Raw genomic sequence first — 21945 nt, forward strand, 5'->3', positions numbered from 1 at the left:
GGTGTACGATAGGCATTTTTGGGGGGACGGTTAGGGTTAGTGAGGGTGCATAATGCCCAGGCAGGTGGGCAGGACTGTGGGGTGGGCACTGCCCGGGTCAGTATGTGGGCAGCTCCCGGAGAGGGGGGCAGGGTGTTGAGAAGGTGTCTGGTCAGTCCCGCAGGTGGTGGGTATACAATCCGGGACACACGGGGTATTCTTCCGCCAGGTAGGTAATAGTCCGGGCTGCAGGGCAGAGTAGCGGGCACAGCTGGCAGAGGAGGCCGGGCACACGTGGAGTCTCTCCGCCTCCTGCCCACTCAGGATCGGGAGGAGGAGCCGCTCTCCCTCCGCTCGTCTCTCCACTTCCTCGGTGAACTTGTCGGCTGGAGGTCGCTGTCCACACATCGCGGCCGGACCCCAGCGCCCCCACCCATGGCCGGGCACGAGTGGGACTGGTTCCAGCGGGAGGAGCTGATAGGACAGATCAGTGACATCAGGGTCCAGAACCTGCAAGGTACAGACCCCCAATCCCTTCATCCCGCCCCCCAGATCTCAGTGGGTGGGGGGGCTACACCATCCTAACATCGCTGGGCGCAGCTGCTGCAGAACATCCTCGGGCACAGAGCTGTCCATGATCATCACGTCACATTCTGCAGATCCTCATCCAGCAGCTTCATTTCCCTTCTAGGGGAGATTTATAGGTTCTGTCGGCACCTTTATGGGTTAACATCTTCTGACTAATCGGTTTATCAGTAATAGTTCAGTGTTTCCCAACCAGGGTGCCTCCAGCTGTTGCAAAACTACAACTCACAGCATCCCCGGACAGCCGAAGGCTGTCCGGGGATGCTGGGAGTTGAAGTTTTGCAACAGCTGGAGGCACCCTGGTTGGGAAACACCGGTTTATGTTTAGGCTCTTGTGTGGCTCTACAATTCCCAATAGAGAAATCATTATCTTTGCTGGGAGTTGTAGTACCCCAAAAGCTTGGGTAGAGGGCTCTTACCCCTGTTATATATGTATAATTACTCTGTATCTTGTGACTGGCAACTGCTGCTGCAGAAGCTCTTTAGGCTGGGATTTGTCGGTCACTGGTCGTGCTACGTAACTTTTAGTCAACTTTTGTTGTTCACCCCCTTGTTGTGAGATTCATTACTGATCCATGGCTAACCTGGTGTGGAACTACAACTCCCAGCATGGCTAGGACATCAGGGGACAATTGTCTATTGGGTATGATACTAGTTGACATTTTGTGGGATTCAATACTAATCCTTGGGTAACTTTGTGTGGAACTACAACTCCCAGCATGGCTCGCTCATCATGGGACACTGTACCCGTTTCTATGCCCCTGCTCCATGGCATTTCTGCTGCCACCTGCGGCCCAGGTCACCCACGACTGGTACCTGCAATATACTATGTCCATGTGCATCATGATGGGAGTTGTAGTTCCTCAGACGCCTTAAAGCATCATGTTTGCCACCTGATTATACAGGCAGGTGCCCAGACAGAGGTCAGTCAGCACTCTGGAAAGTCTCTGCCCGCGGGCACCGTGTTTACATGAATCTGCTGCCAAATCTATAATTCAGGGAAGAAGGAGCCGTAAAGTTATTCCCGAGCGAGTGACGAAAGACGATATCATGTGATCGAACGTCTTCCACGTCAGGATGTTGGCGTTCAGTTATTTCTTATTACTATCTGTTTCTGGGAAAGCTGGGTGAGGACCAAAACATCCTGCATTACATGGAGTCTGCCTAGGTGTGTAGCAATTTGGGAATGCAGGATTTTAACACCATATACGCCATTGTTTCCCATCCCGTATGCCTGACAGCCAATCCAGCTGTTGCAAAACTACAACTCCCAGCATGCCCGGACAGCCGTTGGCTGTCCGGGCATGTTGGGAGTTGTAGTTTTGCAACAGCTGGATTGGCTGTCTGGGCATGCTGGGAATTGTAGTTTTGCAACAGCTGGATTGGCTGTCTGGGCATGCTGGGAGTTGTAGTTTTGCAACAGCTGGAGGCACACTGGTTGGGAAACACTGGTCTATGCAGCCAGTACTGCTTTACCTACATCTAGAAAAGCTGGGTGTCCTAATGTAGCCACCCTCTGAGCTCACCCTCTGATCCAATGGCTGTCCGGGCATGCTGGGAGTTGTAGTTTTGCAACAGCTGGATTGGCTGTCTGGGCATGCTGGGAGTTGTAGTTTTGCAACAGCTGGAGGCACACTGGTTGGGAAACACTGGTCTATGCAGCCAGTACTGCTTTACCTACATCTAGAAAAGCTGGGTGTCCTAATGTAGCCACCCTCTGAGCTCACCCTCTGAGCCAAAGGCTGTCTGGGCATGCTGGTAATTGTAGTTTTGCAACAGCTGGAGGCACACTGGTTGAGAAACACTGGTCTATGCAGCCAATACTGCTTTATCTACATCTAGAAAAGCTGGGTTTCCTAATGTAGCCACCCTCTGAGCTCACCCTCTGAGCCAATGGCTGTCCGGGCATGCTGGGAGTTGTAGTTTTGCAACAGCTGGATTTGCTGTCTGGGCACGCTGGTAGTTGTAGTTTTGCAACAGCTGGAGGCACACTGATTGGGAGACACTGGTCTACACAGCCAATACTGCTGTATCTACATCTGGAAAAGCTGGGTGTCCTAATGTAGCCACCCTCTGAGCTCACCCTCTGAGCCAAAGGCTGTCCGGGCATGCTGGAAGTTGTAGTTTTGCAACAGCTGGAGGCGCACTGGTTGGGGTCTACGCAGCCAATACTGCTGAATCTACATCTGGAAAAGCTGGGTGTCCTAATGTAGCCACCCTCTGAGCTCACCCTCTGAGCCAAAGGCTGTCCGGGCATGCTGGAAGTTGTAGTTTTGCAACAGCTGGAGGCGCACTGGTTGGGGTCTAAGCAGCCAATACTGCTGAATCTACATCTGGAAAAGCTGGGTGTCCTAATGTTGCCACCCTATGAGCTCACAATGAAGTTGTCACCCAGTTTTCCTAAACACCAGCATAGAAGAATTCCCCAGATAGGAAGCGATACACTTTTTGTATTACTGCATATGTAGACAGACTTGCTGTTCAGACATCTTGGAAAGCTGGGTGACAATCCCTATGGAAGCTGTAACAGTCACCCGGTTTTTACAGCTGAATACATTTCCTAATAACTAAAATAGATGGCGGATGGTTGTACAGATCCATCGTAGCGTCGTGTGCTGCGAAGGGTTAACCAGTCCATGACCTTTACCATTAGTTTTTTTTACAGTTTGTTCCTAGAGAGATCAAAGCGCGTCGGATTGTGGGTGTCACAGGCGGGGTGTACAGGGACCCACACCCCACGCCCACTATGTTTGGGACCTTGCGACCGTAGGTTTTCAGGTTTTCCCATAGTGAAATGACAACGGCGCTATTGATTTCTCATTGGGAAACATAAATTGTGTTCTACATCGTATTGATCCTCGTTGGATAAATTGAAAAAGTATTAGACCCCCTAGTGTAATGAGGACATGAGGGGAATCAATGAGATGAGTGCAGGCAGTGATGGGGGTCATCTGGAGTTCAGCCATGTTTTCTCACCCCATCATACAGGGACCGCACAGCCTTTGTGGGCATTGGCCTCCTCACCCCAAAAGAAAGCAGAACCCATTGGTTGTGCCCCCAATCACCTCTTAAAGGGGTACTCTGGGGGAAAACTATTTTTTTTTTAAATCAACTGGTGCTGGAAAGTTAAACAGATTTGTAAATTACTTCTATTAAAAAATCTTAATCCTTCCAGTACTTATTAGCTGCTGAATACTGCAGAGGAAATACTTTTCTTTTTGGAAAACAGAGCTCTCTGCTGACATCACAAGCACAGTGCTCTCTGCTGACACCTCTGTCCATTTTAAGAACTGTCCAGAGTAGGAGAAAATCCCCATAGAAAACATATGCTGCTCTGGACAGTTCCTAAAATGGACAGAGATGTCAGCAGAGAGCACTGTGCTCGTGATGTCAGCAGAGAGCTCTGTGTTCCAAAAAGAAAATCATTTTCCTCTGTAGTAGAAGTAGAACTCACATCCACAGGTCAAGAATGTCAGGATCTTGAGTGGTCAGGAATGTTGGAACTATGAATGGTATAGAACAGTGGTCTTCAACCTGCAGACCTCCAGATGTTGCAAAACTACAACTCCCAGCATGCCCGGCATGGTGGGAGTTGTAGTTTTGCAACATCTGGAGGTCTGCAGGTTGGAGACCACTGGTATAGAATCTTGGGGCAAATTATGTCAGGACCATAAGTGGTCTAGAATGTTTGGCCCATGAATTGTCTAAACCAGTAGTCTAAAACTCTGGTTGGGCATGCTGGGAGTTGAAGTTTTGCAACATCTGGAGGGCCACAGTTTTAGATCACTGGTATGGAATGTAGGGTTCATTAATAGTGGAGAATGTTGGGTTTATGAATGGTCTTGCATGCGTGGCCCATGGATGGCCTAAGATACAGTCATGTCCGTAAATGTTGGCACCCCTGAAATTTTTCTAGAAAGTGAAGTATTTCTCACAGGAAAGGATTGCAGTAACACATGTTTTGCTATACACATGTTTATTCCCTTTGTGTGTATTGGAACTAAACCAAAAAAGGGAGGAAATAAAGCAAATTGGACATAATGTCACCAAACTCCAAAAATGGGCTGGACAAAATTATTGTCACCCTTTCAAGATTGTGGATAAATAAGATTGTCTCAAGCATGTGATGCTCCTTTATATTCACCTGGGGCAAGTAACAGGTGTGGGTAATATAAAAATCACACCTGAAAGCAGATAAAAAGGAGAGAAGTTCACTTAGTCTTTACATTTTGTGTCTGTGTGTGCCACACTAAGCATGGACAACAGAAAGAGGAGAAGAGAACTGTCTGAGTACCTGAAAACCAAAATTGTGGAAACAATTCAACAATCTCAAGGTTACAAGTCCATCTCCAGAGATCTAGATTTGCCTTTGTCCACAGTGCCCAACATTATCAAGAAGTTTACAACCCATGGTACTGTAGCTAATCTCCCTGGGCGTGGACGGAAGAGAAAAATTGATGAAAGGTGTCAACGCAGGATAGTCCGGATGATGGATAAGCAGCCCCAAACAAGTTCCAAAGATATTCAAGCTGTCCTGCAGGCTCAGGGAGCATCAGTGTCAGTGCGAACTATCCATCAACATTTAAAAAAAATGAAACGCTATGGAGGAGATCCAGGAGGACCCCACTATGGAGGAGACCCAGGAGGACCCCACTATGGAGGAGACCCAGGAGGACCCCACTATGGAGGAGACCCAGGAGGACCCCACTATGGAGGAGACCCAGGAGGACCCCACTATGGAGGAGACCCAGGAGGACCCCACTGCTGACACAGAGACATAAAAAAGCAAGACTACATTTTACCAAAATGAACTTGAGTAACCAAAATCCTTCTGGGAAAACGTCTTGTGGACAGATGAGACCAAGATAGAGCTTTTTGGTAAAGCTCATCATTCTACTGTTTACTGAAAACGGAATAAGGCCTACAAAGAAAAGAGCACAGTACCTACAGTGACATATGGGGGAGGTCAGTGATGTTTGGGGTTGTTTTGCTGCCTCTGGCACTGGGGGCCTTGAATGTGTACAAGACATCATGAAATCTGAGGATTACCAATGGATTTTGGGTCGCACTGTACAGCCCAGTGTCAGAAAGCTGGGTTTGCGTCTGAGATCTTGGGTCTTCCAGCAGTACAATGACCCCAAACATACGTCAAAAAGCCCCAAAAATGGATGACAACAAAGTGCTGGAGAGTTCTGAAGTGGCAGCAATGAGTCCAGATCTAAATCCCATTGATCACCTGTGGAGAGATCTTAAAATTACTGTTGGGAAAAGGCGCCTTCCAATAAGAGAGACCTGGAGCAGTTTGTAAAGGAAGAGTGGTCCAACATTCCGGCTGAGAGGTGTAAGAAGCTTATTGATGGTTATAGGAAGCGACTGATGTGTATGCAGATGTGTGTGTGTGTGTGTGTGTATGATAAGTCTGCAGATGTATGTGTGTGTATGATAAGTCTGCAGATGTGTGTGTGTGTATGATAAGTCTGCAGATGTATGTGTGTGTATGATAAGTCTGCAGATGTGTGTGTGTGTGTATGATAAGTCTGCAGATGTATGTGTGTGTATGATAAGTCTGCAGATGTATGTGTGTGTGTATGATAAGTCTGCAGATGTATGTATGATAAGTCTGCAGATGTATGTATGTATGATAAGTCTGCAGATGTATGTGTGTATGATAAGTCTGCAGATGTATGTGTGTGTATGATAAGTCTGCAGATGTATGTGTGTGTATGATAAGTCTGCAGATGTATGTGTGTATGATAAGTCTGCAGATGTATGTGTGTATAATAAGTCTGCAGATGTATGTGTGTGTGTATGATAAGTCTGCAGATGTATGTGTGTATAATAAGTCTGCAGATGTATGTGTGTGTATGATAAGTCTGCAGATGTGTGTGTGTATGATAAGTCTGCAGATGTGTGTGTATGATAAGTCTGCAGATGTATGTGTGTATGATAAGTCTGCAGATGTGTGTGTGTATAATTAGTCTGCAGATGTATGTGTGTGTATGATAAGTCTGCAGATGTGTGTGTGTATGATAAGTCTGCAGATATGTGTGTATGATAAGTCTGCAGATGTATGTGTGTGTATGATAAGTCTGCAGATGTGTGTGTGTATAATTAGTCTGCAGATGTATGTGTGTGTATGATAAGTCTGCAGATGTATGTGTGTGTGTATGATAAGTCTGCAGATGTATGTGTGTGTGTGTGTGTATAAGTCTGCAGATGTATATGTGTGTATGATAAGTCTGCAGATGTATGTGTGTGTGTGATAAGTCTGCAGATGTATGTGTGTATGATTAGTCTGCAGATGTATGTGTGTGTGATAAGTCTGCAGATGTATGTGTGTGTATGATAAGTCTGCAGATGTATGTGTGTATGATAAGTCTGCAGATGTATGTGTGTGTATGATAAGTCTGCAGATGTATATGTGTGTATAAGTCTGCATATGTATGTGTGTGTGATAAGTCTGCAGATGTATGTGTGTGTGATAAGTCTGCAGATGTATGTGTGTGTGATAAGTCTGCAGATGCATGTGTGTGTGATAAGTCTGCAGATGTATGTGTGTGTATGATAAGTCTGCAGATGTATGTGTGTGTGATAAGTCTGCAGATGTATGTGTGTGTGTGATAAGTCTGCAGATGTATGTGTGTATGATAAGTCTGCAGATGTATGTGTGTGTGATAAGTCTGCAGATGTATGTGTGTATGATAAGTCTGCAGATGTATGTGTGTATGATAAGTCTACAGATGTATGTGTGTATGATTAGTCTGCAGATGTATGTGTGTATGATAAGCCTGCAGATGTATGTGTGTGTATGATAAGTCTGCAGATGTTTGTGTGTGTATGATAATTCTGCAGATGTGTGTGTGTGTATGATAAGTCTGCAGATGTATGTGTGTGTGATAAGTCTGCAGATGTATGTGTGTGTGTATGATAAGTCTGCAGATGTATGTGTGTGTGATAAGTCTGCAGATGTATGTGTGTGTATGATAAGTCTGCAGATGTATGTGTGTGTGATAAGTCTGCAGATGTATGTCTGTGTATGATAAGTCTGCAGATGTATATGTGTGTATGATTAGTCTGCAGATGTATGTGTGTATGAAAAGTCTGCAGATGTATGTGTGTGTGATAAGTCTGCAGATGTATGTGTGTATGATAAGTCTGCAGATATATGTGTGTGATAAGTCTGCAGATGTATGTGTGTGTATGATAAGTCTGCAGATGTATGTGTGTGTGATAAGTCTGCAGATGTATGTCTGTGTATGATAAGTCTGCAGATATATATGTGTGTATGATAAGTCTACAGATGTATGTGTGTATGATAAGTCTGCAGATGTATGTGTGTGTATAAGTCTGCAGATGTTTGTGTGTGTATGATAAGTCTGCAGATGTATGTGTGTGCATGATAAGTCTGCAGATGTATGTGTGTGTATGATAAGTCTGCAGATGTGTGTGTATGATAAGTCTGCAGATGTATGTGTGTGTGTATGATAAGTCTGCAGATGTACGTGTGTGTATAATAAGTCTGCAGATGTATGTGTGTATGATAAGTCTGCAGATGTATGTGTGTGTATGATAAGTCTGCAGATGTATGTGTGTGTAAAAAAAGTCTATGGATGTATGTGTGTGTATAATAAGTCTACAGATGTATGTGTGTGTATGATAAGTCTGCAGATGTATGTGTGTGTATGATAAGTCTGCAGATGTATGTGTGTGTATGATAAATCTGCAGATGTATGTGTGTGTATAAGTCTACAGATGTATGTGTGTGTATGACAAGTCTGCAGATGTGTGTGTATGATAAGTCTCCAGATGTATGTGTATGTGATAAGTCTGCAGATGTATGTGTGTGTATGATAAGTCTGCAGATGTGTGTGTATGATAAGTCTGCAGATGTATGTGTGTGTATGATAAGTCTGCAGATGTATGTGTGTATGATAAGTCTGCAGATGTATGTGTGTGTATGATAAGTCTGCAGATGTATGTGTGTGTATAATAAGTCTGCAGATGTATGTGTGTGTATGATAAGTCTGCAGATGTATGTGTGTGTATGATAAGTCTGCAGATGTATATGTGTGTATGATAAGTCTGCAGATGTATGTGTGTGTGTATAATAAGTCTGCAGATGTATGTGTGTGTATGATAAGTCTGCAGATGTATTTGTGTGTATGATAAGTCTGCAGATGTATGTGTGTGTATAATAAGTCTGCAGATGTATGTGTGTGTATAATAAGTCTGCAGATGTATGTGTGTGTATGATAAGTCTGCAGATGTATGTGTGTATGATAAGTCTGCAGATGTATGTGTGTGTATGATAAGTCTGCAGATGTATGTGTGTGTAAAATAAGTCTATAGATGTATGTGTGTATAAGTCTGCAGATGTATGTGTGTGTGTATGATAAGTCTGCAGATGTATGTGTGTGTATAATAAGTCTGCAGATGTATGTGTGTGAATGATAAGTCTGCAGATGTATGTGTGTGTATGATAAGTCTGCAGATGTATGTGTGTATGATAAGTCTGCAGATGTATGTGTGTGTATAAGTCTGCAGATGTATGTGTGTGTGTATAATGAGTCTGCAGATGTATGTGTGTGTGTATGATAAGTCTGCAGATGTATGTGTATGTATAATAAGTCTGCAGATGTATGTGTGTGTATAATAAGTCTGCAGATGTATGTGTGTGTGTATGATCAGTCTGCAGATGTATTTGTGTGTATAATAAGTGTGCAGATGTATGTGTGTGTATGATAAGTCTGCAGATGTATGTGTGTGTATGATAAGTCTGCAGATGTATGTGTGTGTATAATAAGTCTGCATATGTATGTGTGTATGATAAGTCTGCAGATGTATGTGTGTATGATAAGTCTGCAGATGTATGTGTGTGTATGATAAGTGAAGATGTATGTGTGTGTATGATAAGTCTGCAGATGTATGTGTGTGTATAATAAGTCTGCAGATGTATGTGTGTATAATAAGTCTGCAGATGTATGTGTGTGTATGATAAGTCTGCAGATGTATGTGTGTATAAGTCTGCAGATGTATGTGTGTGTATGATAAGTCTGCAGATGTATGTGTGTGTATGATAAGTCTGCAGATGTATGTGTGTGTATGATAAGTCTGCAGATGTATGTGTGTATGATAAGTCTGCAGATGTATGTGTGTATGATAAGTCTGCAGATGTATGTGTGTGTATGATAAGTCTGCAGATGTATGTGTATATGATAAGTCTGCAGATGTATGTGTGTTTGATAAGTCTGCAGATGTATGTGTGTGTATGATAAGTCTGCAGATGTATGTGTGTGTATGATAAGTCTGCAGATGTATGTGTGTGTATGATAAGTCTGCAGATGTATGTGTGTGTATGATAAGTCTGCAGATGTGTGTGTATGATAAGTCTGCAGATGTATGTGTATGTGATAAGTCTGCAGATGTATGTGTGTGTATGATAAGTCTGCAGATGTGTGTGTATGATAAGTCTGCAGATGTATGTGTATGTGATAAGTCTGCAGATGTATGTGTATGTATGATAAGTCTGCAGATGTATGTGTGTGTATGATAAGTCTGCAGATGTATGTGTGTGTATGATAAGTCTGCAGATGTATGTGTGTGTATGATAAGTATGCAGATGTATGTGTGTGTATGATAAGTCTGCAGATGTGTGTGTGTGTATGATAAGTCTGCAGATGTATGTGTGTGTATGATAAGTCTGCAGATGTATGTGTGTGTATGATAAGTCTGCAGATGTGTGTGTGTGTGTGTATGATAAGTCTGTAGATGTATGTGTGTGTATGATAAGTCTGCAGATGTATGTGTGTGTATGATAAGTCTGCAGATGTGTGTGTGTATAATAAGTCTGCAGATGTATATGTGTGTATGATAAGTCTGCAGATGTATGTGTGTGTATAAGTCTGCAGAAGTATGTGTGTGCATAATAAGTCTGCAGATGTATGTGTGTGTATAATAAGTCTGCAGATGTATGTGTGTGTATAATAAGTCTGCAGATGTATGTGTGTGTATGATAAGTCTGCAGATGTATGTGTGTGTATGATAAGTCTGCAGATGTATGTGTGTGTATGATAAGTCTGCAGATGTATGTGTGTGTATGATAAGTCTGCAGAGGTATGTGTGTGTATAATAAGTCTGCAGAGGTATGTGTGTGTATAATAAGTCTGCAGATGTATGTGTGTGTATGATAAGTCTGCAGATGTATGTGTGTGTAAAATAAGTCTATAGATGTATGTGTGTGTATGATAAGTCTGCAGATGTATGTGTGTGTATGATAAGTCTGCAGATGTATGTGTGTGTGTGTGTGATAAGTCTGCAGATGTATGTGTGTGTATAATAAGTCTGCAGATGTATGTGTGTGTATAATAAGTCTGCAGATGTATGTGTGTGTATAATAAGTCTACAGATGTATGTGTGTGTATGATAAGTCTGCAGATGTATGTGTGTGTGATAAGTCTGCAGATGTATGTGTGTATGATAAGTCTGCAGATGTATGTGTGTGTATAATAAGTCTGCAGATGTATGTGTGTGTATGATAAGTCTGCAGATGTATGTGTGTGTATGATAAGTCTGCAGATGTATGTGTGTGTATAATAAGTCTGCAGATGTATGTGTGTGTGTGTGTATAATAAGTCTGCAGATGTACAGTATGTGTATGATAAGTCTGTAGATGTATGTGTGTGTATGATAAGTCTGCAGATGTATGTGTGTGTATGATAAGTCTGCAGATGTATGTGTGTGTATGATAAGTCTGCAGATGTATGTGTGTATGATAAGTCTGCAGATGTATGTGTGTGTATGATAAGTCTGCAGATGTATATGTGTGTATAAGTCTGCAGATGTACAGTATGTGTGTGTGTTTGTAGAGAAGCAGTGAAAAACCATGCACGGCCGCTTCACTAGAATGTATTGGGTAATTTTCAGGTATGCAATTCCCTAATAGTAATATGATTGTACAGGATTATAAAAATGTGGCCCCTTTCTTCAAAAAACAGCACCACCCCTGTCCTCAGGTTGTGTGTGGTATTGCAGCTCAGCTGTATTCACCTCAGTGGAAATGCTACAATACCAGACACTACCAGTAGCTAAGGATGGCGCTGTCTGTGCTGGTTCGCCCTCTGGGAATGTACCACCTGGTGTGGGGGTCAATTCTGCTTCCCCTGGATGTGATCACACCAGAGGTCCCGGGAGAAGGTCGGCGTTTTCCATTTGGCGCCACCGTTGCCGTCCTTGGCTTTTTTTTAATCTCCACCTTAGTTTTCTGCAGGAAACTCGGTCATGTGATGCGCAGGACGATATCTGATAATGTTTAATAGAAACAATGTCAATGTGTAGCACGCCATGAAGGCTGCAGACTTCCAGTGCACGCTGGGACTTGTAGTTCTGCAACAGCTGGGAATCCTTACCATGCAAAGAAGCCCTCTGTAGAGATGAGTGTCCATTTTTTTTACGGTCCATTCGCACCTATAGGGGGAGATTTATCGAGACTTGTGTGCTGGGGAAAAGTTGACCAGTTGCCCATAGCAACCAATCAGATCGCTTCTTTCACTATTGAAAAGGCCTCTGAGAAATGAAAGAAGCGATCTGATTGGTTGCTATCGGCAACTGGTCAACTGTTCCTCTGCAGGGGGTCTTGATAAATCTCCCCCCATAGTACCTATTGGCCCTGATTTACTAAGAGTGTTGTGTAGGTTTCTTTGTGGATTTTAATTCCCTACAATTTATTTTCCACGGTATTTACTAAGGTTTCCTTACATTTTCCACTTTCCCTACATTTTGCGTTTTTATTTATTTATTTATTTTTTTTTAACACCTGCTCTGATCTGTGGGGTTTTCCTCAGCTGAAATCCACCACATTTTCTGTGGAAACCTTAGTAAATATGTTGGGTTTTTGTGAAAATGTCGGGAACACGCCCATTTTCTGTAGCCATGCCCCCTTTTCCCCGACAGACACACCCCTTTTTCTGGTTTTCTCAGTTGGTCTGGTTTTTCGTTTCGGGTGCAGACGAGGCAGAATTCCGGCGCAAACTCTGAGGCAGACAGAATTTCTAGCGCAATGAGGCAGAATCCTGGCTCAAACTCTGGCGCTATGAGGCAGAATTCTGGTGCAAAACTCTGGCGCAGACAGAATTTCAGGCGCAACGAGGCAGAATTCTGGCGCACACTCGTGCGCAGACAGAATTTCTGGGGCAATGAAGCACAACTCTGGTGCAGACAGAATTTCTGGGGCAATGAGGCAGAATCCTGGTGCAAACTCTGGCGCAATGAGGCAGAATTCTGGGTCAAACTCTGGCGCAGACAGAATTTCTGGCGCAACGAGGCAGAATCCTGGCGCAAACTCTGGCGCAGACAGAATTTCTGGGGCAATGAGGCAGAATTCTGGCTCAAACTCTGGCGCAATGAGGAAGAATTCTGGCACAAAACTCTGGCGCAGACAGAATTTCTGGCGCAATGCGCCAGAATCCTGGGCACAACCCAACAAAACATGTAGGGTTTGCAATAGTAAATCAGGGCCATTGAATTCAGTGTAAAATATGAGGATGGGAGGTAGAGCAGGGGCTGTGCAGTGTTGTGGAGCCTGGGCGACTCTGTGACTAAAATATCTGCATAGATGATTAGCTTTATGATTAGTATGTAGGACCACCAGGACCCTCAGAAGGAAATGGTATTTCCCAAATGCTCCATGTAGCACTAGTGCATGACCGCCACTCTGTACTGTACTGTGCGCATTATGGACAATACCAATGCGCATTATGGACTATACTGTACCAGTGTTTCCTAACCAGTGGGCCTCCAGCTGTTGCAAAACTACAACTCCCAGCATGCTCGGACAGCCTTCGGCTGTCCGGGCATGCTGGGAGTTGTAGTTTTGCAACAGCAGGAGGCACCCTGGTTGGGAAACACTGCCCCGTACACACATGTTTTGATTAGAAGCAGGTTTTATGGGCTGTAGCAGTGTAAAGCATCGCAGTCATGTTTGGCCTCGTAGCTCATTGATGTCGCCCCGTGCCGCCCATTTCACACCCTGACAATTATGACTGTAACCCCTTCATGGCGGAGACGTAGCTACAGACGTAGCTTTAGTTTTATGTTTTATGGGGGTGGTGGATTTATCTAAACCTGTCCAGTAGAAAAGTTACTGAGTTGCCCATAGCAACCAATCAGATCACTTCTTTCATTTTTCAGAAAATGAAAGCAGCGATCTGATTGGTTGCTATGGGCAACTCAGCAACTTTTCCTCTGGACGGGTTTTGATAAATCTCCCCCAATGTACACACAATGGTGCTCATTTATCAACTGGGGTGCACCTGCAAAATTGCGTGCGCCGTGTGTCTTTATCTTCTTCATCAGTTTTGGATGCGCCTGCGCTGGTTGGTGCGCAAAAAAATGATCACTTGCAAAGAAACCACACACTTGCGTAGCAGGTTTTACATTGCCCAAAAATCTGCACTAATGATAAATTTACCACGTTGTGTATTTCCGCGGCACATTCCATTCACGTACGTGCAGGAGTTTTTGTGCTGAAATCCATGTCGGATCCGACGACAAAACCGCCGTTGAAGCGAACAGAGTCCGCGCAAACTTATCGTGTCACTTATCGTGTACCGTAAAGTCACAGAAACCCCCATTCGTTTGCATTGGAGGAGAATTATCTTCAGATCTGACATTAAGCGCAGAATCTGCGCCAAAATCCAGGTCAAGTCTGACCCTGTGTGAATACAGCGTTACGTAACACCTCCGAAGGGGCACAAAGGATTCTCATTATTTTGGAAGTGAGGTTATTATTATAGGTGTTAAAAATAGATGACACCAAATGAGAGCCGCGGTTTACAGGGGGGACGCGACTACAGAGAAACATTGGCGCCCCTGTCATACACAGTCTGCTATACTGTAGACTTATACTGTCCAGATGTTGTCAATGGCTGTCCAGGCATGCTGGGAGTTGTAGTTTTGCAATCGCAGTTTCTGTTTGCTTCATGTTGTTATTCCACGCCTGTGTTGTTTTCTGGGTGGTTATGTTTATATATGGCTGAGGTGACAGCCGTCTGGCCCTGGGGTCACCCAGCAGTGAGCAGGCGCCACTATTGGGGGGGATCATTGTCCTCTGTAGCCTCCCTGTGTTACCCCAAGGCTTGAGGTCTATTGAAGAAGCCGGTGACCTGTGACCCCAGCGTCTTTCGGGGGGGAGGGGAGAATGAGAGTAGGAGTAGGAATGTCCCCAGTAACAATGGAGTCTGTCTGTGACGAGGAGGAGCCCGTCCTAAATAGTTCCCATTGTTCCAGGCCCCATGGCCTCCATGTAATACGGTGGCTTTAGATCCTGACTCATCACATCGGCTATTATATCATTTCCTTTGTTTACTCTTCACATCCATAATTGTTATTATCCGCAATTCATTCAAAGTTTATTTGTAGATTAAAGAAGAGATCTGTACAGAGAGAGAGGAGCAGGAGGCCTCACACGTGCCGAGGCTTCTGGGATTGGGACTATGTAACTGAGTTACATCCTATATTGATATGTTGTAAAGCATGTATAACCAATAGGTTTTGCAATTGCTTTAATTAGAAAATGTTCAGTATTTCATACTAAAAAAATCCCCCCCTGCCTGCTTGGACACATATTAGTCTTGCTGTGTCCATGAGTCATCCCCTATGTCATGGACACACTTCCTTGATTGACAGCTGTAAGCGCAGGGCTCAGAGCTGGAGGAAAAATCCTCCCGCTGTCATCTTGTGTCCGGCTACTGTCAGTGAGGAGAAGCTGGGAGTTGTAGTTTTGCTAATGCTAGGGGAGATGTGATCAGACAGCATACTGAGGGAGGGGGCGGAGACCTGCACAGGGAGGCCACGCCCCCTCCCTTTGAGAGGAATTCAGACTAAAGGGCTAAATTAAAAGTGTAATAAAAAAATAAATAAAGGTGCTAGACACATAAAAATTAGATGTACCGGGTCAGGATTAGGTACTGAGTGATATATTTAAAAAAAAATTGTGTTGGATCTGACAGGTACACTTTAAGGAATACAGATAGGGTGGGTTCACATTGTTTTGTTATTATTTTTCCTTTTTGTTTTTTTTATGTTTGTTTTTATAGAATAATGTAGTTGTCTACTTTATTGTTCCCTGTAAGAAGAGTCTTCCCAGACCTAACTTGTATTGTAGAAAAAGTCATCTTTACATAAGGCAATGTACAGTCTTCTGATTTAACAAAAACTAAGTGCCCCCCTTCCCCCACCACATTACTGTAGCCAAGCTTGTTGACTGTTTCCAGGAACAACCAGCAGAATTGTATATGCTTTAAAGGGGTTATCCGGGATGGATTACAAAAACAGAGCTAATGTCTTTAAAGAACAGCACCACACCTGTTCTCAGGTTGTGTGGGGTATGGCAGTTCAGTTAAATTTGAAGTGAATGGAGGCAAGCTGTAATACCACACACAACCTGAGGACAGGGGTGGTGCTGTATTTATAAGAAATTAGCTCTGTTTTTCTATTCTTGAATAACCCCTTTAAAGGGGTACTCCGGTGGAAAACGTTATTTATTTATTTTTTTAAATCAACTGGTGCCAGAAAGTTAAACAGATTTGTAAATTACTTCTTTTAAACAATCTTAATCCTTCCAGTACTTATTAGTTGTTGAATACTACAGAGGAAATTCTTTTCTTTTTGGAACACAGTGCTCTCTGCTGACATCACAAGTACAGTGCTCTCTGCTGACATCTCTGTCCATTTTAGGAACTGTCCAGAGCAGCATATGTTTGCTATGGGGATTTTCTCCTACTCTGGACACTTCTTAAAATGGACAGAGGTGTCAGCAGAGAGCACTGTGTTCCAAAAAGAAAAGAATTTCCTCTGTGGTATTCGGCAGCTAATAAGTACTGGAAGGATTAAGATTTTTTAATCAAAGTAATTTACAAATCTGTTTAACATTCTGGCAACAGTTGATTAAAAAAAAGTTTTCCACCTTAGTACCCCTTTAACCCCTAGAGCAGTGATCTTCAACCTGAGGACCTCCAGATGTTGCAAAACTACAAGTCCCAGCATGCCCGGACAGCCGTTGGCTGTCCGGGCATGCTGAGAGTTGTAGTTTTGCAACATCTGGAGGTCCGCAGGTTGGAGACCACTGCCCTAGAGGATGCAGGATGTAAATGTACACCCTGTGCCCACTCCTGGTGTATGAAGTGTGCTCAGGAGCTGTGGGGGTGCTCCATACCATGTGGGTCTTGGTTGCTATCATCAGCCGGAAACCCATGATCACTGTCAGAATTTACCAAGCGGGCTGATGTCCGGCATTAACCCTTTAGATGCTCCAATCAAAGTTGGTGGCGATGTATAAAAGTATTAAAATTAGTTGCATGTTATCTCAGGGAAGCTGATCAGGACCATTGAAGCAAAATTGCAGGGTCCCTATCAGCTGAGAGGACAAGCGGTGGGTCCCTACCTGCATACATGTCATCTGATCAGGGCTCCAATAGTTCAGAAAGCCTCAGCAGCCTGTATATCAACTGGCTACAGGAAGTTAAACAGATTTGTAAATTACTTCTATTAAAAAATCTCAATCCTTTCAGTACTTATGAGCTGTTGAAGTTGAGTCGTTCTTTTCTGTCTAAGTGCTCTCTGGTGACACCTGTCTCGGGAACTGTCCAGAGTCGAAGCAAATCCCCATAGCAAACCTCTTCTACTCTGTGCAGTTCCCGAGACAAGCAGAGATGTCAGCAGAGAGCACTGTTGCCAGACAGAAAAGAACAACTCAACTTCAGCGGCTGATAATTATTGGAAGGATTAAGATTTTTTAATAGAAGTAATTTACAAATCTGTTACTTTCTGGAGCCAGTTGATATTAAAAAAAAAAAAAAAAAGTTTTTTTCTGGACTACCCCTTTAAAATAAATATATACATATTTGGTATAGCCACGTGCATAAATGTTTGAACTATTAAAATATAACATTAATAAAACTGCATGGTGAATAATGTAAACGTTAAAAAAAAAAAAACAAAGTCCAGAATTGCTGATTATAAAATGCAATCTTTTCTGTTGTGTGGGGATATATATATATATATATATATATATATACACACAGTGATCCCTCAACTTACAATGGCCTCAACATACAATAGTTTCAACATACAATGATCTTCTCTGGACCATTGTAAGTTGAAACCAGACTCAACATACAATGTACAGACAGTTTAGATCTGCATAACCTGTCAATGGCCGGAAGAACCGACCAATCAGAATGGGGCATTCACTGTTAAAACCCCTGTATTACTGAAGCGTATGCACTGACTGGTGTCTGGTAGCGCCCCCTACAGTACAGGGAGGTATTACATGTTCTGTACTCTTTCCCTGTATTACTGAAGTGCATGCACTGACTGGTGTCTGGTAGCACCCCCTACAGTACAGGGAGGTATTACATGTTCTGTACTCTTTACCTGTATTAGTGAAGTGTATGTACTGACTGGTGTCTGGTAGCGCCCCTACAGTACAGGGAGGTATTACATGTTCTGTACTCTTTACCTGTACCAGGGTTAGCTGCTCCTTTGGACACCAGGTGAGGGCGGCTCCATGTTACTTTTTTAGGACACTGCGTGTACTGTACAGGATTCCGAAGAAGATCCTGTCCTCTACATAGACCAGTGTTTCCCAACGAGGGTGCCTCCAGCTGTTGCAAAACTACAACTCCCAGCATGCTCGGACAGCCTTCGGCTGTCCGGGCATGCTGGGAGTTGTAGTTTTGCAACAGCTGGAGGCACCCTAGTTGGGAAACACTGACATAGACAGTGATTTACAGCTTCCAGCAGATCTTTATTACTTTTATATGGAAGGATTTGTTTTATCTATATCAGTTATCTACTTATTTTTCTTTAATCCTCACTTTTTCCTATTTTTGGATGACATTTTGGTGCCTTTAGAACCAATTACCAGGTTTCCATAGAGCTATGGTCTCAACATACAATGGTTTCAACATACAATGGTCGTCCTGGAACCAATTAATATTGTAACTTGAGGGACTACTGTATTTATTTTCATAATATTTTGCCAGTGTTGGTAGATATGTCATTTATTATATCATTATTGATGATCCTCATATTATTGAGGCCATTACTGGGCCTCCAGGTATGAACAGCGTCAGCGGACGGTGCGGAAATCATTGTCATTCTTTTGGTGCCTGCAGGTAGGATATAGGAATGAGCTGTGATAGATCCGATCCTCGCACCGCGCAGCTGGAGACACCGACTGCGCAGAGATCTCAGACATGGAGGAATGTGCTGCTGCTCTGTAATTAAAGCTTAGTCATTGTAGGATGAAAAGTTCTGCACTTTCTAATATTCTTTGTGTTTCAGTTTCCCATCATGTCTTAAAGGGGTTCTCCACCATAAGGTGACTTTAGTACGTACCTGTCAGACAGTAATGGACATGCTTAGGAAGGATCTGTTCTTGAACTAAATGGCTGTGTTGTGAGTCCACATAACGCTGCTGCTTTATTTTTGTTAAATTTCCCTGTTGGAGTTACCTCTCTTCAACTACAAGTCCCAGGATCCCTTGTTTGTAAGGGTGAGGTCACTTTTCACCCTCCACACATCAGTCACCCCACCCATTAAAGCACACCTGGGACAATTGTCCTTAGCCCTGTGTCAGTTATTACTGCTCTGAGGTATGTTGAATACAGGTGTGTAGTACTTGTGTACTGTATGTCTTTAATGTACATGCGTGTACTGTGTGTTGTGTACGTGTGTGTGTGTGTGTGTGTGTGTATGCATGTTGTGCGTGTGTTGTGTACATGTGTACTTTATGTCTGTAATGTACGTGCGTGTACTGTGTGTTGTGTACATGTGTGTGTATGCATGTAGTGTGTGATGTGTACTGTATGTCTTTAATGTACGTGCGTGTACTGTGTGTTGTGTACATGTATGTGTATGCATGTTGTGCGTGTGTTGTGTACATGTGTACTTTATGTCTGTAATGTACGTGCGTGTACTGTGTGTTGTGTACATATGTGTGTATGCATGTAGTGTGTGATGTGTACTGTATGTCTTTAATGTACGTGCGTGTACTGTGTGTTGTGTACATGTATGTGTATGCATGTAGTATGTGTGTTGTGTACATGTGTACTGTATGTCTGTAATGTATATGTATAGAGGGGGAGATTTACCAACACCTGACCAGAGGAAATGTTGCTGAGTTGCCCATAGCAACCAATCAGAATGTTTCTTTCAGTTTTCAAAGGCCTTTTCAGAAAGGAAAAAAGCGATCTGATTGGTTGCTATGGGCAACTGTGGTGTCCCAGTATGGGATATGATCCTACAGTCCTGTTAGGTTAATCCCCTATATGTCCCTGGGACTCCCCTGCAGTGTCTCCCCCTGTGTATATAAGTTTTCACATGAAAGAGTAAAGGACCTGTATTGTTAATCACATGATTATGTCACATGTTTAAGTCATATGATTGTATTGTTAAACGGAGAACACTAGTGACCAGGTGACCTCGCTAGTAACCTATGTGCTCTTTGCACAGCCCCTATATAAGGAAGGGAGGAGCTTCAATCTCTCTCTTCATTTCCTGCTGAGGTCAAGTCCAGTCATCTGTCCCAGTCCCTGTGTGCAGCCATTGGAGGCCTCAAGCCTAAAGTCTGCCGCCACCTGTCAATAGCAAGTAAGCTCAAGTCTTCTAATAGTCATCAAGTCATTCAGGTCAAGTCTACTGTCTAGTCACCGTGGCCTGCTATACAGTCAGTCTACCTACTGCAAGTCCCAGCAAGCCTGCGAGGTCTCCCTGTGTCACTGGCCACCTCTCTGGGATATTGGCTGAACTGTATAGACTGGACCACCTGTCTAACCTCAGTAAAAGCTACCCTTAACCTGGCCTTGGACTCTTTATTGCCCCTGCCTGACCTAGGACTAGCGATACTACCTTTGGGTGGTTACATATGCAAACCATGCCCTGGCGTCACGAACATGAAGGGGTTAATACTATCTACCCCTCAGCAACACCATCTGCCCCTTACACCTCATACTCACACCCCATGGCACACCACATAACTCAGTAACTTTTCCTCTGGACAGGTTTTGATAATAATGTGTGTGTGTGTAATACATGTTGTGTACAGTGGTCCCTCAACATACGATGGTAATTCGTTCCAAACGATACATCGTTTGTCGAATCCATCGTATGTTGAGGGATTTGTGCAATGTAAAGTATAGGAAGCTGTACTCACCTGTCCCCGCCGCTCCGGACCGCGTCCCGCCGCTCCCAATGGTGTCCCCGGTCCTCTGCTGGGCTCTCCTGGTCTTCTCCGGTCCTCCGCTATCTTCTGCAAGGCCTTACTGGGCCTACGTAGCGACGTCATTACGCCGCTGCGTACGTCGTTCCTATTGGATGACGGGACAGCGTGCGCAGCTTCGTATTGACGTCACCGGTGAGGGCCGAGAAGACACCAGAGGACCAGCGCTGGACCCAAAGGGCACCCCGGAGCATCGTGGAGGGGTAAGTAATACTCACCGCACCACACGGGGAACATTAAGCTGCTATCCGGCAGCAGCTTAAGCATTTGGCGCTGCCGGATAGCACTTAATGCGATGGCCCCGACATAAAAAAGCATCATATGTCAGGGGGTTACTGTATGTGTGTTGTGTACTTGTGTATGTTTGTAGTGTTTGTATATTACATAGATGTTGTGCATTTGTGTGCGTACTATGTGTATCTTTGTAGTGTGTGTGCATGGTTCATGTATGTGTATGCATGTACTGTATTTCTGTAAAGTGTATGCATGTACAGTAGTATAATGTGTGTACTTTATGTCTGTCGGGGGTTAATAACTCATTTATGAATTATTAATTATGGTCAACAAAAATATTAAAAATATTATGACCGTTATGAATTGCCAAAAATATACAAACAATGTAATTCACCATATCTGGGCCCGACTATTTTCCCAGATATGAGTTCTATAGTAGTGGTAGTGTAACTTTTGCAATATAATAAAATAATAACGCAGTTATTATAAAAATGATAAGTACATTTATTGGTTACATACATGTGTGTAGTGTATGTGTTGTATACATGTGTCCTGTGCCCTGTATTTGTGCGTGTGTAAGGTGTATGCTTGCTGTGTGTGTGTGTGTGTGTGTGTGTTGTGTACTTGTATGTGTATGTTTGTAGTGTGTTTAATGCATATACATCATGTACTTGTGTGTGAAATGTGTATGTTTGTAGTGTGTGTAGTATGTGTGTGTTTGTACTGTATGTTTGTAATGTACATGTGTTTGATGTATCCGTGTGTTGTGCATGTATGTTGTGTGTGTGTGTGTAATATGTGTATGTTTGTAGTGTTTGCGCATGGTACATGAATGTGTATGCATGTACTGTATTTCTGTAATGTGTATG

At 43.5% G+C, this 21945-nt stretch overlaps 1 protein-coding gene across 2 annotated transcripts in view; it reads left to right on the forward strand.

Moving 5' to 3' along the window:
* Window positions 1-243: 243 nt before the first annotated feature.
* The window catches only part of CLMN (calmin), a 95118-nt gene continuing 73416 nt past the window's right edge, over window positions 244-21945 (forward strand). For both annotated transcript variants that reach the window (XR_008848633.1, XM_056544896.1), the window contains exon 1: window positions 244-496. Coding sequence is in view for 1 of the 2 variants with exons in the window: in XM_056544896.1 (XP_056400871.1) it covers window positions 415-496 (82 nt within the window). In the remaining variant the exon portion in view is untranslated. The remainder of the gene's footprint in view (window positions 497-21945) is intronic.

This window comes from Hyla sarda, chromosome 11 (genome assembly GCF_029499605.1).
Source record: "Hyla sarda isolate aHylSar1 chromosome 11, aHylSar1.hap1, whole genome shotgun sequence".
Taxonomy (NCBI): Eukaryota; Metazoa; Chordata; class Amphibia; order Anura; family Hylidae; genus Hyla; species Hyla sarda.